This window comes from Sander vitreus, chromosome 1, assembly GCF_031162955.1.
Source record: "Sander vitreus isolate 19-12246 chromosome 1, sanVit1, whole genome shotgun sequence".
Lineage (NCBI taxonomy): Eukaryota > Metazoa > Chordata > Actinopteri > Perciformes > Percidae > Sander > Sander vitreus.
Window position 1 is genome coordinate 6,612,592 of NC_135855.1, and position 21,274 is coordinate 6,633,865.

The 21,274-nt window shown below is 41.1% G+C and overlaps 1 protein-coding gene across 1 annotated transcript in view; it reads left to right on the forward strand.

Annotated features, from left to right (window-relative positions):
- adamtsl3 (ADAMTS-like 3) overlaps window positions 1-21,274 on the forward strand; it is a 243,556-nt gene that overhangs the window by 144,744 nt on the left and 77,538 nt on the right. Inside the window, exon 5 of the mRNA XM_078256216.1 lies at window positions 17,316-17,361. Within this exon, the coding sequence (XP_078112342.1) occupies window positions 17,316-17,361 (46 nt within the window). The remainder of the gene's footprint in view (window positions 1-17,315; window positions 17,362-21,274) is intronic.

Consider the following 21,274-nt stretch of genomic DNA (forward strand, 5'->3'; position numbering starts at 1 on the left):
TATCTGACTGCAGCGCAGACTCGCTTTCTCAACAGTGCTGCAGTACTGCGGAAGTTTATCCCACTAAGAACTTTTCTGCTGCGGCACATGCTGTAAGTACACACAACAGTGCTAAAGCTTGCTAATTACTGTACCACCTTGTGGTCATGAGCTGAAATGAATAGAACTAAAAAAGAGAAACAAAGAGGAGTAAATACACCCTGCATACTGGCCTTTGGGTTGGTAAACTAATAGTAAAATAAGCAGTAATAAAAATATTTTTAGTGAACTGAAGCTAACAAAAAAAAACCTGAAACTATATTGTCAGGTTAAAAAGACTGATAAAAATGAATGTAAATCATTTCGGTTTTTGTTTTTTATCTATAATATTTCACTACTGAAAAGGGCTTAGGCTTATACATTACATACACATTATAAATGGGCGTGTATGGGGGGTCCTCAAACACTTAATTTCCTGCATTCTGTTGAATTTTTATGCAACAATTAGTGCCTTTTCTGCACAAATCACATCTTTATTTCACATTTCACAGTTAGTTTTCCGTCAGATGATTTATAGATCTGGAAATTTCCGACCACACTTGAAGGCAGCTTCATTTCACGGAGAAAGAGACTAGGCTCGTTGGAGATGAGCCAGGCATGTGCAGAATGGATCACTGCCGATCGCCGCCCAATGCATGCCGGTTAGATTTGTGTCCGACTTGATCCAGACTTGCTCTGACGTCATGCACACGTGGGCAACAATAACCTCACGAGATCAAGGCGGCCGCAGGTTTGAGACGCAGGCAGCTCAGTTGCTCTCCACTGACTTCAAGACCCAGGCGGACCCAGGGCATGCTGGGAAAACGCCTGGCTCTCAGCTGATCTAACAGCTGATTTGTTCAGAATCGACACAACATTATGAACTTTTTATTGTTTTTGAATTGGAGGGATTTGAATTGCTATGTGTCTGATTAAAAGGCTTAGTCTGTACAGAATACGTTGTGTGGCTGATAGTGACGTTTAGAAGTCAGAGAGACTACATCCGTTCAGATTACAGATCATCTACTACATGTTGTTTCAGCAACAGATCGCATGAGGAGCATTTTGACATCTACTCTGTCAGAATAAAAACAACTGGAGACTGTACAAGCTGGTATATGGGTCTGATAACATTTTATTTAATGGGAATCAGACCTAACAGGATGTGAGCGTTTCTGTCACTTCCTGTTCAGCCTGAAGGCTGCTGGAAACGGCTGAAAACTGTCCGACTTGACCGCGGCTTTTTGTCAGTGCCCTCGGCTGCTCTCATTTCAAAGCCTAAAGAGACGTTCACTGCACGGTTAGGATGGTACGGTCCACTATAGGGGTTTCTGAAATGAACCGTTACCGCTTTTGGGGAGTGGCTTGTCAAATATTTTGAGGGGGACAAATCTACCTCTTCTAAATATTGGGGGGGGACATATCCCCTGCATTCCCCCCCCCCCCCCCCCCCAAAATCTGTGCCTATGTGGAGACAGCATGAATTGAACTTTCGTGACATTGAACCACAGAGATTGAACAGACCTGACGTGAGATGGAACTGTGCTGTAACTGCTTCACATCACACACTAAAGTAGCATGGCTATTCTCCACAGATGTATTCTGTATGTTTATGTAGCTACATACTTCTGAGACATTACACCTGGCACTGACAGAAAACTAACTAAAACTAAATACATAAAAACTCAAACTAAACCTTTCTACAATAACTGAAACTAAACTATCAAATAGCAAACTCTGAAAACTAACTAAAATAAAATGCAGAAGTCAAAACAAAAATAATTTAAAACTACTACAACCTTGGTCCGGGCCGGAGGTGGTTTAATGGTTGTGTTTTGTCATATTTTGGGCCAGTGTTGCTCCATTGAATGTTTCCTGAATGTTTCCTCCTATGGCGTGTAGAGTTACAACTGCTGAGAGACAGACATGTATGAGCTCTGGAACAATCATCTGAGGCTTTAAAATGCTAATGCAAATGGACTGAACTGCATTTATACTTCTGCATCTAATCCAGGTGCTCATCCCCCGTTTTCCATCATACAGTAGACACTGACTGCAATATAACCAGGTTTGTTCCACTGAAAGCTCACTAAGATAGGCTGATGATAATATAGGATATACTTTTGTAGTTTAGATTCTATTCCAAAGCCACTGAAAACGTATTTTAAAAATATTTCTCTCTAACATAAAAGGGAGTAAAGGAGGGGGACTAACAAGAGACAGATACAAAAAAACGAATGGTCAAAAGTGATGTAGCAGAGGCCCAAAACTCTTCCCATAATGCAATTTGATAGCATCTAAATGCAAACACCTCCAGTAGGGTTGACTGTTGGTGCTTTCAAAAACTGTTAACACAATGAGAGTTCTGATAAATAATCATCAGTAATGTGGATACAATGACTTAAGTGGGTGAAGGCAAATAACAGAACAGCTAGAACAGTCTGGTAAGCAGGGCCACACAGAATCTGTGACTGTTCTGCCAATTTTCTGCAGATTTTTCACAGATTTTAAAGTAATTAAAAAAAAATAATTCCAAAACTCAGAATGTTAACACATCTCCACCCCAAGCAGAAACACAGTCTGCTGAATTCGCAGATTTTCATTCATTTTCATTCTGCTGAAAACTGTAAAAAGAAAAACCTGCAGATTCCGTTTGGTTCAGGAAATATCACCACTTTACTGTAATGCAGCCTTTAAAACCAGGAAAAGACAACGCTAACGCCATATTACAACCTGTTCTCACTCCCAACTCGTAAAATACTGACTCATGGTCAGTGGCTCTCAGATACAGATGCAAAAATCACCCTTTAGCATCTGTATGGAACGCACCGGGCAGAGCAGCAGCTGTGCTGTAAAATGATGTAGTATTAAGAGAAACAACGGTAACGAGTGGTATGAAAGGCCGAAAATCTGCGTAGGGAGGTTGGTTGGGGTGTTGGATGGGTCAAACAACACAGGACTTTCACCCAGGAGACCGGGGCTCATGTCCCGTTCTTGTCCCGCGTGTCACTGAAACATACATTTTATTACCCCACCTACCATCTTTTCCTAAACCCAACTGTCCCTTTCTTACCCCGCGTGTTACAAAAACATACCTTTTATAACCCCACCTACCATCTTTTCCTAAACCTAACTGTCCCGTTCTTGTGCTGCATGTCAGTTAAACATACGTCCCGACATAGAGCATCCAAAGTGACGCCAATAGTCCCGACATAGAGTGTTTAGATAGAGTGCGTTTAGATATGACACTAAAGGAGACTTTTAGTGTCAATAGCAACGCCAAAGACCAAGCGTCCGTATTTTACGCGATGGGAGTGAGAATGTGTTGCATATTAAGATATCCAAAATCTAAGACGATATCTTGCCTCGTATCATGACATCAATATAATATTGATATATTGCCCAGCCCTATTTGGAATCCAGACTTTTAGCTAAATAAATTAAGCCCAAGATGAGATACCCTTGAGGACATCATCAGGGTTCAGTATTATTCTCAACTTTGGAAAGCTTCCTCCCCAGAGTGGAGTGAGACACTATTACACATCATTCTGTACAACTTCTCTGTACATGCTTAGTTGTACAGTAAATTGAACCTTATGTGTAAAATCTGTGCGTGCCACTTTGGATATCTCATGACAAAAATGTTAAAAAAGGTAAACAACTTTATTATTCTGGGATAACAGAATAATTCACGTGATGAGGGGTTTTACAAATGATTGCAGCCTCGGCCATACGGGAGCTATTTTGACACAACTCTAAACATCTGATCATGGCATGATATGCTCGTTTGAGTACAAGCTCTCACCAAATTACATCTATTCATTTCCTGTCCTAGATTATTCTTATTAAGGCCCCCTGCAAACTCCTCTATGATAATATGTCTAAAGTGAGTTTTATCAGTCTGACTTGTGCTTCCCTCTGGACTATTTGAAGTCTGATGAGGTTTCTGAGACATCTGAAAACTGACTGGTTGGCTGAGACAGGCTCACAGCGCCGCCCTGATCACTGTAAAGCCTGAACGCAGCTCCCAGCGTCTGGAAGTGATTGGACTTTCTGATTTGTTCAGACTTCCTCTGCACTAAGAGATTCACACTCCAGTCAACAAGTGTGTGTGTGTGTGTGTGTGTGTGTGTGTGTGTGTGTGTGTGTGTGTGTGTGTGTGTGTGTGTGTGTGCGTGCGTGCGTGCGTGCGTGCGTGCGTGCGTGCGTGTGTGTGTGTTATTTTCTGCATGGGTGAGGGCCAGGTGATGTCTGGACATAATTAGTTGATTCTGGAAATGTTAGTGTGTGTGTGTGTGTGTGTGTGTGTGTGTGTGTGTGTGTGTGTGTGTGTGTGCGTGGGTGGGTGCATGCATGTGTACATACTATATATTGCATTTGTGTTTACATCCTTCTTGGTGGATAGTTGCGTATAGCTAGAGTAAGAACATCCTTAGTTAGCCTAATCTGCAACTTCATTCAGCTCTTACACATACACATACACACACACACACACACACACACACACACACACACACACACACACACACACACACACACACACACACACACACACTGGTTTTATGTCTGGGTCCAGTGTTTTGGAGTGGAACTTGTTTTTGTCTATGCTTTGCCTCCTCTGTATCTCTGTCCCCTTTAAAGGTCAATTAACTCCAACTAGCTCTGTCTGTCCTTATACAGCAGCACTCAACACGCAGAGGAAATGTCTGTCTGTGGCTAAAATAACTGACACTGTCCACTGCTGTTTAGCTGTTAATAACAAGAATGTAGATATAGATTTTACAGGTAACTTGTTTCCAGACAGCGGAATCATAAAAGGTGAATGATGCTTTTGCTAAATGATCTTTACACAAAGCTCATTCAGGTCAACATGTTGGCAACTCTCACTCCCAACACATAAAATACTGACGCTTGGGCGCCTCAGCATCAGATACCAACGCAAAATTCACCCTTTAGCAGTGTTGGACAAGTTACTTCCAAAATGTAATACATTATAGATTACTAGTTACTGTCATTTGAGAGTAATTAGTTATATTACACCATTACTGTCTCTGAATTGTAATGCTTTACACTACTTTTGCATTACTTTTGAGTTACTTTTGCCAAAATAACAGCAGAAGTTTGACTTGGCAGGTAGCTTGTGAATTTCACCACCGGATCAATAAAGTCTCCTCTTTATATACTTTAATACATCATAGATTATTCATAATATTTTGTATAATTAATATGAATATGCAAAGTAACTAAAGCTATAAAAATAGAGAAGTAAAACGTACAATAGGAAAGTAGGAGAAAATGAAAATACTCAATTAAAAGTACCTTATAGTTGTATTGAAGTACGGCATAGTTACTTTCCACGGCTGATAAAATGCAATGATATTTACGTGTAGCATTCCTAAACATTAATTCCCAACATGTTTATATCTGTCAGCAGCTCGGACACACTGCTGTCCGCGCTGATGTACCGTCACCTGTTGGGACACAGATGTTGTCTGTACCGTCTCTGGTTCTGGCTCTGACCACGGGAACAGTGACGGGACAGCTCGCTTCAACACAGCGTAATAACTCCTGAAAATAATATCCATCTCGCAAATGTATCTGTCTCTGCAGTCATCTCAACCATCGAATACAGCAACAGGAAATAATACTCACATAAATAGTCCCAAAGAAGTCCCATTCACCTTGTCTCACTTCACCATCAACTGAAATGTTCAGTTTAATGTGAATTAGAGCAGTCGATTGCCCGCTAGCTCACTTAACAACGCCTAAGCTAATGTTGTGTCAAACCGCAGTTATTAAAACAACAGCTGGGTTAATGAATTTGTCCACCTATAGCTAGCGATAACACGGCAGCACCCCATAACAGCCTGACTCATAAAATATGCGGCTACTACCACAGCCCGTAAGGGGGGGTAAAATGCGGCCTGTATTATGTGGCCTAATTATTAAATGTTTTTGCCCACCATAGCCTACTCTTTAGCTCAATAAGTAAGTTAACTCACCTAAGGCCTTCTTCGGCCAATTTCCTCTGAATCGTGCTGATAGTTGATAGACCGGATAACACAAAGTTAGCCAGCATGTCGCCTGGAATATAATATACCAGCGGTAACGTTGACTTCTTGGACTTGGTGATCTTCCACACGAACCCGGTACTCAATCAGTCTTAAACATTTTAAAACTCTGTCGTCTACGTATATTTCTTGAAGAGCACTTATCTGCCCTAGTATTTCCAAAAAATCTTCAATATCTGCCAAAATAGTATCTGCTGATAAACCATGTTGACCAGTTTGATCTGCCAATGATAGCACGCTATCTCGGAGGCCACCGATGTCTTCCATTATGTCCGCACTCTCACTTTGCCAGCCTTTTTTTGCCCACGGCTCTGTTCGGAATGTGAGAGATTGCCACGCCCCCTGATTTGCATATAAGAACTGGAAATAAATAGAGAGGGAAATCAATAAATGTGGCATTAGGAAATATAAGTCCACGGAAATAAATTTATGAAATAACAGTCTCTTGAAATAAATAAACGTGGACTTATGAAATAAAAATACCATGAAATAAGTACAATTAATTAATTAATATATTAATTTAACTAATTGATTCACTTATATATATGAATATTTACATGTATTTAATTATTTATGTATTTGTTGCCTCATTTATTTATTCCATGATGTATTTCAAAGGCATATTCATTTATTTATTTATTCATTTATCTAATATTGAATGAAACAACATTCCACAGCTGACTACTTGTTATCCACTTCTTATAATTTAAAAGAGGCATAAATGTGAAAACAGAGGGGTTTTTTTACTTTTGTTTACTCTTTTTTACAGTAAAAACAGTGAGATTTACCTGTTTTTTATTGTGTTTTTCATTATGTTTGTTTAAAATAAAAAAGTTTTTTTGTAAGCAAGAAAACCAACAATCCCACTGTGAATGTTCCTGAAGCCATAGTAAATCCTCCTCCCAGTCTGTACTGCCATCTTTGCTAATTGGTTCAGAAGCATACATTATTATACTGCCTGAATTGTAAACTGAATTACAGCCAATGTTGAATGTGTAAAGAAAAAAACGGTTTTCTGTCAATATGTTATACAATTCATTACTTTCATCCCTTCATCTGTCTGCTGACAGGTTGTAATATTCTCTTTTCCTCAGTTTTCAACTAGACTCAAAAGGACACCCGACACTACTTGTAATCATCACTTGTCATTATGCCATCTGTACATTTCCTGGTGAGACATGACAGAAAGCTCTGTTATGCATTATCAAATGCATTACTCACATATTCAGAATGCTTATAAAATCTATCCGACGTGAAAGTAAATTAATATCCCTCCGCCCTTTCGTCTGTCAAAAACGTTGATCCAGACTAACCAGGATTTAGTCTATATCCACGACGTTCCACTTCCGGGATTGCTCCGGTGCCGCCAGAAATTTCGCCGGATTTCACTCTTTTCAGCCGGATGTTCATTGCCTTCCTCTTTCTTTGTGTTGGCGTTCTAAAAGGTGGATTTCTTAGGACTATGGTTAACTGCTCCTCAGATCTCTGCAGGGTAAATACCAAGGGGGTAAGCTTCTCCTCAGACCGCGTAGCTCCTATGGCGCCATTTTGATGCTACCAAGCCATCACCTCCCATTAGCATTCCATTGACTGCCATTCATTTTGGCGCCACTTTGACAGCGAATAACTTTACATCTGAAGCGTTTAAAGACTCTATTTGTCCATTTTTTATTTCTAAAGAAACACAACAATGTATAAAAGGCTCCATCTCCTTGTATCTCATGTTATGGCTCCGTAGCAGGCGTTTTTGTAAAAATAGGCTAACAATTGTGTCATAACCATGCGACTTACTGTCACACAGTAGAGAAATTACTGTACAGTACAGGAGAAGCGTGCAGGCAGTTTCGACTCACATTCGCTGTTTAAGTGTAATTGCTAATGTTAACTAGCATTTTAGTTAGCAATAATTACCCTGTGACTATGTTATCTCCTTACATATACCTACGCTCTCCGTCTCTGCAAGATTGGGAATGATTGAGATTTCTCTTGGCACAGCTACCAGAAGACTTACAACTTTCAGACAGGTTGTTGTTCATGTCCAGAGCAACGGGATCTGTTGGTCCATTATATATATGTCAATGGTAAATACAGACAGCTAGCGAGACTATCTGTCCAATCTGAGTTTTCTCTCGCACGACTAAAATTACTTTTGAACGTACACATGTTCCACCAAAACAAGTTCCTTCCTGAGGCTATTTTGCAGAGGCAACGTGGCTCTGTCCGGTGCTTAGCGCCGCCCAAGACAACTGTGATTGGTTTAAAGAAATGCTGTTGGGAATTGGTAAGGGTACAGATTCAGTTATTGGCAATTTATCAAAGATGTTTTATCAATATCAATAAAGTTATGAATATTTGTATTCATAACTTTACCAAATTGACAAACAATCACCCTCGAATCAGGGACCAATAAGTGAACTGTGAAAACAGTCTCATAGGTGGTGTTCTCTTTGAAAATACAGATCTTAATTAATTTGATTAATTTATATCATATTTATAAAGTGAACGGGAAGGGTGAAATTCGAGCACTGAAATTCGAGCACTTCAACCAGCTGTTATTACAACAGATACACAAATAATCACAAACAACTGCTCTTTAAAGTATAGAATATATATATATAAAAATATATATATTTAGAATTTATTTAACTTCCAACTTATTAATTGTCAATCAATAGTTCTTCAATCAATAAACCTATATACTTGTTACAACTACAGCAAAGGCAAAAACAAGCAGACGTGGTGAACACATGGTGTGTGTGTGTGTGTGTGTGTGTGTGTGATAGAAAGAGGGGGAGGTGACGAGATCACGTGGGTAGCTAAGCCACGCGGTCAAGATGGTGGATGAAACACCGCGAGACCAAGATGGCGGATGGCTCTTTGTAGTTTTAGTACAAAGACATAAAAAATGGCTACTCCTAGAAAGATACACAAAGGCTATTTAACCCCAAGATGGCGGGCAGTGAAGCTTGGTTGCACACAACGTGACTATGGTGTAGCGGGGAAGGCCAGCTGTTCAAAATGGTGTGTTCAGTTAGTGTGTAAAAGAGGGAAGAAAGCACATTGAGAGACAGCAAGACACTTGGGATCTTGATTTTTGAGATTCTGGTAATAACCAACCCTCTCGTTCACTGAAGACTCTGGCCCTAACGTGACGTTATGGCAGGGGCCTGAGAAGTTGTCTGACGAGGGGAAATGTTTATTATACCTGCCTCTGGTGAGCTAACAGCTGACTTTTTCGCGGAGATAATACCGCTCCGTTTGCCTACACAGGACTATGGATAGACTGACTAACGGAAGGTTGATTATCTCACTTGTACAGTAAGTAAGTTCTCCGTGGCGGTAGATAGCAATTAGGGCTGCAACTAACGATTATTTTAATAACCGATTAATCGATGAATCTGATAAAAAAACAAAAATCAAAAAAACATTAATTTACATCAACTCAATACATACTTACATACATACGTGTTGTTGTAGTTAATAGTTGTGTAAAGGTAAGTAACCCAAAGAGCAGATACAGACAACACACACACACACACACACGCTCACTTGAAGCTTATTCATTAAATTATGACCATCATTGTAGTAAGTTATGTTCATTTTGTACACCACATTTTAAACACAGCTTAAGATGACCAAGTGCTATAAAAGAACTTTAAAATGAAATTAAAAAAGTACAACACACACAAATATATTTGTCAACAATAACTGATATGGGACAAAGCACAGAATATATACACGACAATAGATTGAATAATTAATGGGCCAAAAAAGGCGAGTGAATAAAAACGTTTCTTTAGTCTTGCAAATTATACCACCCCTGCTTTACTACTGTTATTAACGAGCTAACGCTAGCTTGTCATGCTTGTCAAGCTGGATAACAGTAAATACCACACCAGCACCAGAAAAGCTACTGGAGGGACGTTATGTTCCTCACTTCAAAAGCGGAACAAAAGTAGGATTCTGTAGTGACTTTACCCTGCTGTTGAACTCCCTTCCTCCTTATCAAGGACTCCAACATGCTTACGTTTTAGGTGCTGAATCATCACCGTGGTGCGCCTGTGCCATGCCATGTCGCTTGTGCTTATCTTGCAATTAACACGTTTCTCGATTTATTTAGTGTGAAATGCTCCCACACCTTGGATGACTTAGGTCGTACTGATTTCTCTGCCTCCGCCGTGTGTTTCAGAACAACGTTACGGGTCTCTCCGGTCTCTCTCCGTATTTCAACCCGGTCTCACGGCAGTTAGTGTAAATGTCACGTTATTTTTAATCTATTGATACGTGTTCACGGGGACGTTTTTCTCGTGGTGGCCAGCCCGAAAAAACCCTACGGGGAAGGGACGCCTCACACGCCGGGAGACGGCCGAAAAGGACGCCTCATATGCTGGGAGGCGGCTGCAAGGCGGCCTCTGGGGAAGCAACTACGGGGCTGGGCGCTCCCACTCTGCTCTTTTTTCTTTTCTTTTGCGCTGCGCTGCACTGCGCTGCTCTGCGCTGCTCCGCTCTGCGCTCAACTTAATTTATTTTTTTTTATCTCCGCGACTGAGTGGCATATTGATACAACGAAGTGATAATGAAATTCGTTGCCAACTTTTTTAATAATCAAATTTTATCGATTTTATCGATTCGTTGTTGCGGCATTAATAGCAATGTAGCATTACCTTCTCAATAAGTTACAGTATTTAACGCAGCATCAACAATGTACCATGATCAGTGGTACTTTCACAGCAATAACTGGGACACGCCGGTCCCGATCACATTAATGGCAAAACAGCTGCAGCAATAGCATTTACGCATTAATAAGACACACTGTTCTACATCTGCCCACAACTATAAGCCTCTTACTTGTGTGGAGTCCGTTGGTTTGTCTGGCGGATTCTCCGCGATGAACAGAAACGGGTTAATCACTTGCCAGCGATTAACGAAACAGCTCCGTCCAGGGCAGTGGAGTGGAACAGTTCAGTCTAGGGCTCAGCTATCGATTATTTTAGTAATCGAGTATTCTAGCGATTATTCCATCGATTAATCGAGTAATCGGATAAGAAATACTTAGTAAGAAATACTTAGTAAACAGCTATAGTAAATATTTATTATTGCTGTTTACTAAAAAAGGTTAATGTGTTAATATTTTTCACCCCCTTCCCCTTCTTGCCTCTGGCTCTTTGCACTGGATATGCAAAAGAGCTGTTCACTAACCAGAGGGTAAATGTGACTGTACAAAGCTTACAGCAGGGCTATTCAACTACACTGTTCTGGGGAACACATTTTCAGATGCCTAATACTGAGTGAGGAGAAAGAATAAAGAATGCAGACATCACCGGCATGATGACGTCATTCACGTGCATATTAAGTGGCCATGCTGGGGGGAGGAGCCGGTTTGTCTCCGGCAGCAGCTAAGATTCCAAAGATTAGTAGCAAACTAATAAACAGTCAGACTACAAACCGACGGCTCTCGTTTTAGCTCGTTGGTAAAACATCGCTATTAGCAGAGTAGCATGTTGTAGGCTAGTTGTGTAAAACAGCGCGGTGGACGAGAGCAGCAGACGTTAGTTAGCTACCTGGTGTCGGGTTCGCTCCGTGGAATGCATGAGTAGACTGGATGTTTTCTACAGAGATGATGTAGCAGCTTAAAATGATCCCAAACTTTCTGTCCTTTTCTCTCGCCTGTCTCTTCTCTTAAACCCCCTCTTTTTTCGCCTTCTTTCATTTGTAATCTGGGCCGTCAGTCTTGTGTCCACAGAAGTGTCAACGTGTTGTGCGCTAGTAATTATCCTCCGTGCGGAAACACAGTGAGCCGTACAACCTTAATTACGTTGATTTAACGAAGCTTCGAGGCAAAGAATTTTGCTTCGAGGATTTTTTGCAATCGAATTATTCGAGTTATTCGAGGAATCGTTTCAGCACTAGTTCAGTCGACTTTGAAGAAAAAGCAAACGTGATGTCCTGCCTTTTCCTCGAAAAACAGGGTTGATTACCCTCTCTGCAGGTTTGTTGAGGGTCACTAGGGTCCCTTGTTTCACGAAAGATCAAGAAATAACAGCGAAATGATACTATTTTGTTAAAGTACAAACGTTTGACTCGTGCATCCTGTAGCAACGTGGCGTTGCAGTGAATGGCAATGGTTCGTGGGTGTCTGAGATTCTTATAGCTTCAGGTCACCTGGTCATAGACCCCTGCTGCGTTCAGGGTCTCTAATCAATGGGGAGAATCAGAGTTACTGAAGGTGTGAACTACACCGTCTGTAGTTTTTAGACTTTCGACCATTTTGAACCCTCTTTTGTCATAGAGGTGTGACTTTCAGGCTCTCCAAGTTACATGGAGGCCTCCTCTCTTTGTTTGAGAAAGGGTGCTCAGGCTGTAAAGTTGCGATGTAGGCCGCAATCCTTTGTCTCAGCACACATGTTGGCCACATATGTTTCCTTTGTCTCTCAGAGGTCAGTTTAACCACACTGCTCGGTCCCAACAATGTCAATAAACCAGAGCACGTTTTTCTCCCATCCCAGAATGCTGTCTGGACTAGCCAGACCCTCCTCCGTAGCGCTGTGGAGGAAGGTCTGGCAAAGCGCAACTAACCAGGTTTAAACCCTAGTGTCCACAGTACATAGTGTACATGAGCTCATCTGGATGTTGGTGGTGTGTCATACAAAAACATCACTGTATTGAAGCAGTTTTTATAGGGATTAACAAAACAAGCTAATACGGTATCTCTCTAACATTCTTTTTTTTCCTTTTTACAGTATGCCATGTGACTTAGTAGTTGTGTCCTGTCCTGAAAAAGCCATCACCAGACATGCACTGTCGTCATGTCAGTGTTGTGAGTTTAGTAGAAGACTAATGGCCATAGCTGTAGACTTTCCCAGACCCTGAAAACACAGTGCACCCACCTACAGTACACACACATACACACACACACACACACACACACACACACACACACACACACACACACACACACACACATGCATAGACTGGTGCACACCTACTAACAGTTTGTCCATGGGTGAGTAGTTATTCATGCATCACAATGGCTGAAATCTATTACAGTTTTTTCCAACTGCTTACACACAAAATCTTTTCATGTCACACGATTTTTGAAACCTCTCACTAAAAGTGCAAAACTAGACACCAAATCTCCAAAACCATAAGCTATTTCTCAGCCTTTCACTCAGTTTTCAATTGCATAAAACACGTTTTTCAAAACACTACACACAATTCTCTACCTAATACACAAAAATCTAACAGGAAGTGACTTGCTTTCCTTTTCTAAACACAACCAATCAAAATGCTACACTTATTTACCAAGGCACACACACACACACACACACACACACACACACACACACACTCCTCCTGAACACTAACCAATCACTGTTTCAGAATAGGCCTATACATAGGTCAGAGGTCAGATTACCTGTTTTGAACAATGGATGCCAACAATAGACAGAGCGCAAGGGGAGGAGGAGGGAGAGACAGGGGACAACAACGAGGAGGAGGAGGAGGAGGAGGAGGAGGAGGGAAGAAGAGAAAGAAGGAGAGCTATCTCTAATGAGATCAGGGCCACACTTATTCATCATGTGATCAACCACGGATTGACCATGAGAGAAGTCCATCTTGAGTAGCTTTACAGTGGCGTCCATACTTCAAACCTTCAGAAATGAGAACAGGCATGCAACTATCTAATGACTACTTCAGCATTACAAATCAATCAGACTTTGTTTTGCACAAAGTGCATACAATACCTCCCGCCCCGACACACAAGCACGCACAAACACACAAAACACACACAACACACACACACATACACACACATATTATTTATTCTAAAAATGATAACTTTGGTTTACATATGTTTGTAGTTTTGTTTTCTTGTTTCATGCTACTGTATACAACACTATGCTACTCTTACAAAGGATAGTTACATATTGTAACTCCAGATTCTATGAGTATAGGCACAGCCTTCTAAGAGCTATTGCTATTGGGTTTAAAAAGGCAGTAGTTTGATTCTCACAAGCCGTTCTCACCATACTGAGTAATCAACTGGGAGGTGGCCGAGCGCCGCTCTCTAGGAGGTGTGTTACCGCATCCCCTCCACTACCTACAGCCCGTGGCTGTCCCAGCCTCAGTGGGGAATAGCCAAGCTTAGCGGTCAGGGCGAAGACAGCAGAGCTAGCGGTCATGCTAGCAAAAAAACGGTATTGTTCAGCGGCGCAGCCACCTAGGCGGTAGACTGGTACGCGTGGTCGGTGAAGCGGGCATGGATCTGGTTTCGGGGAGATGGCGGTGTGGGCTTCCGTTGGCTGAAAAAGGGGGCCGTCGGAAGCGGGATGCAGGCCAGGCTCTGCCGCTGTGGCGGGACCGCCGTCCATTTCCCGGGTTAGGGGAATGCTACTCGGCATTCGCACAGGTCAAGAACATGAACCTAGCGGTGGGCAGGGAGCCCGCCCGCTGCGGAGGAGAGAAAGAGGAGAAAGCCGCCGGTGTGGTGCTCCTCTCCTGGGACGGAGACAGTCGCCGTAACAGGACTCGTATTCCTCCGCCGTTACGAGCTTCAGTCCTCCCAACGGGGAGGAGGGAGAGACGGCGAGGGAACCGTCTTCGGGGGATCGAGTCAGCGGACTTGTACCCGCCAAAGAGGTCCCCTTCCCGGCCGTCTGGGTGCCGTAATCTTACCTTACTCGGCTGCCATCATCTGCTGCTTCAGAGTCTGGTGGTAAGCAACCGCAGAGCTGCCGGTGGCCGGCGGGGTGCTGGCATGCCGGCAGCAGGATGTAGACAGTCGGTGGTCGGTACACGGCGGACACCACTGTTATTCGAAGTCTTCAAACTGCTTGTCGCTGAAGAAAAAATGGGAGCAGATCTCTGGTCGCGCCACTGTAATATACAGTATCTGCGGACGTAAGAGAGGCCTGTGCGGGGCACAGAGCGCAAAAGAAAATCTTCACGACTGCACATGCGCGAAGGGATAAACCCAATAGCGATAGCTCTTAGAGGGCGAAGCCTTATGAAATAGAACGCACTTTTCAAACACTCAGCAGATTACTTTCACTCTAGAACATTGTAAATGTAGATATAAGCCTATAAAAGACAAAAGAGCTTTAGATTTAGAACAACAGTGTGTACATGGTATATCCAAAAATGTACTATTATGAAAAAAGCAAATTTTGAGATGTGTTAATGGCATTTTGAATGCAGTCTTTCATTTTGAAGGATATATGAGGCATTTTGCATTTTGTGTGTGCAGTTTTGGGAATTGTGAGTAGAGTTTTGCAAAAAGGAGACATAGTTTTGAAAACGTGTGTAAGCAGTTGGAAAAAAATTGTAATTGGCTCATTATTGTAATATGGAGCCATGGCTTGCCGTTGTCTGTGTTCGGTTTAGCTGGGAGCCGGCTACAAGGCTGCACTGTGCTTCTCAGCTCTCTACCTGGCCCAAATGGCAGATATTAGACCACGCCTGCTTTGAACTGCATGGGATAAATGAGCTGCTACCACTTTAGTTTAATGTTATTGTAAGCCAGCAGGATAAATGTGCACTTAATGGCAGTTAACACACACCGAGAGATTGGATGTTGTTATTGTTGCTAACAAGGTGGATCGGATTTAACAGCGTGTCCATGCTGTCACGGGGAAAGGAACGTTCTGCTATGGCACATTTCACACAGGGCTCCGGTTCATTCCGAAGCTGTGTTACTGTGTGTGTGTGTGTGTGTGTGTGTGTGTGTGTGTGTGTGTGTGTGTTTTGCTTGACATTTTGGGCTCTGCCAGCTGGAGCTTAGTGAAGTGCTGAGATGGCTGCTGGCTGGGTGATGTGTGCTGCAGGTAGAGTGTGCTGTAACCTTACAGGTCGGTGGGTGTGTGTGTGTGTATATGTGCGTGTGCGTGTGTGTGTGTGTGTGTGTGTGTGTGTGTGTGTGTGTGTGTGTGTGTGTGCGCGCAGTGCACTGTATGTTTTTTTTTTTGTGTGTGTGTGTGTGTGTGTGTGTGTGTTTGTGTGTGTGTGTGCGTGTACAGTACACCGTATGGGTATTTTTACTGCATGTGTGTGTGTGTGTGTGTGTAGTCATCCACCACATTTACTTCACGTTTCAGGTATTTACCTCTCCAGAGCAAATTAGGAGAAGCTCAACAAAGTTCAAGGTGAAAAAGTAGGTTAGCGTTAGGGTTAGAAGCAGGCTCAAAATATGGAGAGAGGCAAGCCAACAGCACAATACTAGACGCAGAGTAACTACAAACGTATACAGCATTATCAAACAAAATTTGATTTCATCATAATCGTAACATGAATTCACATTCAGGTTTAAGACAGTTTACATGTGAAATGTAACAAATATAAAATGATCAGTCAATTTCACACTTTTTTTTCATAAGGTAACATACATATTTATATTTAGAAGTTACTTTAAGGCTTTAGCAGAAAGGGGGGGAGGGACTCAGAAGTTGTTAAAATTTTTTGGCTAATGCTGCGTTCATGCTACCTGGGAAAAACAGGGACCGCCCCTGTGATTACGTTGTTTTTCCGTTTTTCACATGGCTGGGATGCGTGTTCTTTTTCTTCTGTTATATTGGCGTTTGGCATAACAACTTGTTGCATGACTGCCACCAACGGTTGGCCATAGCCTAGAGCATCAGGTGTGTGAAAACATGGAGACCACAGTAACAAAAGATTTGCTGCTGTTTTCTTATACGAGCATAGAAACAGCACATGGACAGGTGTTTGTTTGTGTTATCTGCAGGACAACGAACGGGAAAGGACACGGATAAGGTGTTGTTTTTTTATACATGGGCCTATTTATGAATAATTTGAAACATGTTGTGTCTGTGTATGTTTCTTGGCAGAGGCATTTGTCCACAATAAACAGTTTATTGTCATTGAAATATATTCAGCGAACCAAAGTCGCCTACATCAAATGTCAGTTGTCAACAACGCATCACCAACTGGGAAACTCGGTTAGCAAAATCTGGCCCGAGTTTCCCACCTCTGATTCCCACAGGAAGGGACGTGCATGATGACGTTTTAACTCGGAAAAATGTTTTTCCGATGTCTATGAATGCAGCATAAGTCCTGGATCTTCACAATCCTATCTACAGCACCTTTAATTGTTTTCAAAGCTTTTGATTAACAACTCTTTGCATGTAGTTTTGTGTTTTCACACAGCTCAGTATCACTGAGTCTCCCTTTGGTTTGCAGTAGTGCTGAGAATGTTTTTTTTTCCTTCCTTCGCAGAAGCTGTGTTGGCAGAAACATCCGCTACAGAACCTGCAGCAACATGGTGAGTCCGAACTTTAGAACTCATTGGTAATATTTGTTACTAAATTCATTTTAGACTTATACTTGGGTTATCTTGGAGAGGAACACTACATCTTGAAGCATTTAGTTTTCAGCTGTATATTTCACATTCACAGCTGAAAGTCATGCGTGTTTTTAAGAGACTGTCCGCCCAAGACAAATGACAGAATCTTATTTCAAATATCAAATTTACAGTAATATACTGGCAGCAGAGTCACAAGTAAACAACTGTTTATTTACAGTATGCATACTGTTATTAAAGTTTATGGTATTTTACTGTAAGTAGACATAGAGTTTCTTACTGTAGTATTTACAGTATGCATACTGTTTTCAAAGTTTAAGGTATTTTACTGTAAGTAGACATAGAGTTTCTTACTGTATTATTTGAATTTGCAGTAATATACTGTCTGCAGTGTAATTCCCGCCTTTTCCTTTATTTTCCCAAGATGCATTGGTATTAACAGTAAATACCTGTAATCTGTAACATTACACTATAGTTAGTTAAAGTCCAGTGTTTTCCCTAAGTTTGTGGAAGATTAAGGTGCACTTATTTGGGGAGTTTATGGGTCCTCCATTCAGACAATATTACTTTTTAAATTAAAAAATGGAATTTAACATAATTTTGGACTATTATTATTACTATATGTGTCTAAAATGTTGGAAAAGAAAAAGAGCAGATAATAAAAATGAACACTCAAAAAGCTTAAAGACAAAACGAAGTCCACTGGGGACCAACTACAATCATTAGATCTGAGAACAGTCTTTTTGTTACATTTATTCAGCTGGCATTTATTCCCTGCAGTCACATGAACATTGAACAGGATTGTTGTACTTAAAATGATGTTACTTTGGAAGATATCCACTTAGTTTAATTACCTGAGACTGCTAAAGCCCTACATGCTACATATGGGCATCTGTCACTTTTAGGACACATTTGAAGCTATCCTTTAACCACATGGTTATTATTGTAACTAGTGGTGGAATGTATTTGAGTACATTTACTCAAGTACTGTACTAAAGTACAAATGTTGAGGTACTTCTACTTTACTTGAGTCTTATCTTTTCATGCCACTTTCTACTTCTACTCCGCTACATTTCAGAGAGAAATATTGTACTTCTTACTCCACTATATTCATCTGACAGCTTTAGTTACTAGTTACTTTACACATTAAGATTTTTGCACACAAAACACATGATTGAACACTCTGAACAACAGTTTGGATCGTTTCCAGTTTCTAGAATGTGAGGATTTTTCTGCATTGAATACTTTTACTTTTGATACTTTATGTACATTTTCCTGATGATACTTACATACTTTCACTTAAGTAACATGTTCAATGCAGGACTGAGAATGAATGCGTGTGCATGAGCAGTGATTGACACTCAGTTAGACACCCCCCCCTTGCCCTGATTGGTGCATCTGAACAGGGAGCGGTGGATTTTTGCAAATCGCACTACCGGCTGTAGGTGGTGCCAGAGGAGCCAGATTCTTTTTTTAAATGACCTGCTTCATGTAGTTCTACTCGAACATAGGGTCAGTTTCAGCAAATATGACAGAAAGTTACTTTTATAAGGCTTACCTACTGCACCTTTAAGTAAAGGATCTGAATACATCTTCCACCACTGATTGTGGTGACGAAGGACCCTTAACTTCAACAAAGCAGTAATTTAAACCCAAACCAAGATGTTTTCTTAAATCTAACCAATTTGTGTGCTCTCTGTAAGCTGGTGTCTATAGTCAGCCAAAGATCATTGTGTGAGGTCAAAGATACACCACTCTGTAATGCAACTGTATAATGGTTAAGTCCAACTGATATTAAATTGTCTATCAAACACAGACACAAAAAACGTATTGTACGTAATACGTAATGTATTCAAAAAACATGTTGACATTATTTTTGACTGCAACAATCAAATTATTTGGATTCAAAATCTTCTGATCTCCAGTATTTAAAGTATGTTTTTTTATGAAAATGAAGTTGTGTCAGGCGTAACCTGCTATTTCATTTGTCAGATACATATTTAATCAATATCTTATAGCTACTAGCTGTGAACATTAACTAGGCTGCCACTCAAAATGTTTGTGCCTATACCCGAAATCCCTGTTTTTCTCCCAACTTGCTGTTAAGGATTAGAAGATAAGCAGGAAGCTGTGAGGAAGTTAGATCCGGGACTTTGTCTTTAAGATACTATTTCCTGTTGATCTGGTTACTCCTTAGACCAGGGGTCTTAAACTTTTTTTAAACCAAGGACCCCTTAACTGCAAGAGAGATGGAGCAGGGACCCCCTACTACATATATTGGATAAAATTAAGTTGCATATTAAACTGGGCCTACAATAGCATGTAGGGTGGCCTAAAGCCTTTATACATACTTTTTTTTTGCATAGAATACTAGGCTATTAAAATAATAATTGTTGGCATGATTTTATAAATCATCTTTTAATGTTAAACATACATGTGGCACAGTGAATCCTAAAGATTAACTGTATTTGTGGATGACTACCTTAACTATAGGCCAGTAAGTATCACCAGTGGGGATTTATATTTGCTAATAATATGTTGGATTTGTGTTAAGACATTTAAAAAACAAATTACATTTCAAAAATTAACAGTAATTTGGAGTCCCCCTTGCAGACTCTGAGACTCTGAGGACCTCACAGGGGTCCCGGACCCCCTGTTGAAGATCTCTGCCTTAGAGGAAATATTAGGAAATGGAGGATTCTGCAGACATTACCTCCCAGCCCTTTATGACTATTGGGTAATTATTCAGGTCATACCACAAATATGTGATGCGCTGTACTGTATGTGTGCCAGGTAGGGAAATGAAGTATGCTTCGATTATTTTGCTAAAATAAAGTCTGTTTAATGTTAGAAGTGAATAATCCCTCCACCAGTCCTTGACAGTCCATCACATAATACCAACAGTCATTTGATCCATGAGAAACCAACAACCACAGCCCCCAACCCCCCCCACCCCCATGATGGTAGCTCTACAGAAGGACTGCCCTTTCCCAAACCACAGAAACACATCCAGCCTGTTGAAACAACCTCCTTACACAATTTTTAATCAGAGGAGGACAAGTCATATTTCTCTTCGTCCCCCACTGAAGTGGTTTAGTCTGGATTCGTTGTAGAGCTTCAATCACATCCAGTAGGGAAACGTTCCCATGATAATATAGGGGGATATTATCATATGGGGGCCCCATCCCCATCCCCCTTCACACATGGAGGCTAACTCTGTCTGAACTGAAGGTTCTGTTTATGGGCTCCATTGGGTCTCTGAAGGATATTTAGAATGGCAGAGTGTGACTAGTGAAGCTGATGTGTCAGACTGGATGTGTCCGCTTCTGTCAGGGAGAAGAGAGAATTATTGGCTGCCAAAAGTCTGCCAGTTGTCACCCAGAGAAACAAGCATCCCTTATTGATCTGAGACGGCTTTCAGTCCCAGGTGTTAAGCTGTTCGTTGACAGCTCTTCTGCACCATCACACAGGCTGGACGTTTCCTACGTCCAGTCAGTCGGAACCACACAAACACATAGAATCCAAACTGTTTTATATATACATATATTCATTTATACAGTTTAAAAAAAAATATACAGCATGATACAGCAACTTAACAATGCCCAGTGAGAGTACTATAAGATCGCCAATTTCAAATATTCACAGCTCACACTGGGCATTAAGGTCACTGATATTCACAACTTCTTCAAAGAAATCATCATATTCAAAAGAAAGCGGTTTTACTTTGGCTTCAAGGAAGTTTTCAACCAATAAACACCACAAAGTGCAGTAACAAATGTTGTTGTTGTTGCTGTTTTTTTAATATTGGTCTAATTTTCTTGTGTAACTACATACTTTTCTTGTTTAAAGCTTCCAAAAGGACATTGGAAGAGTG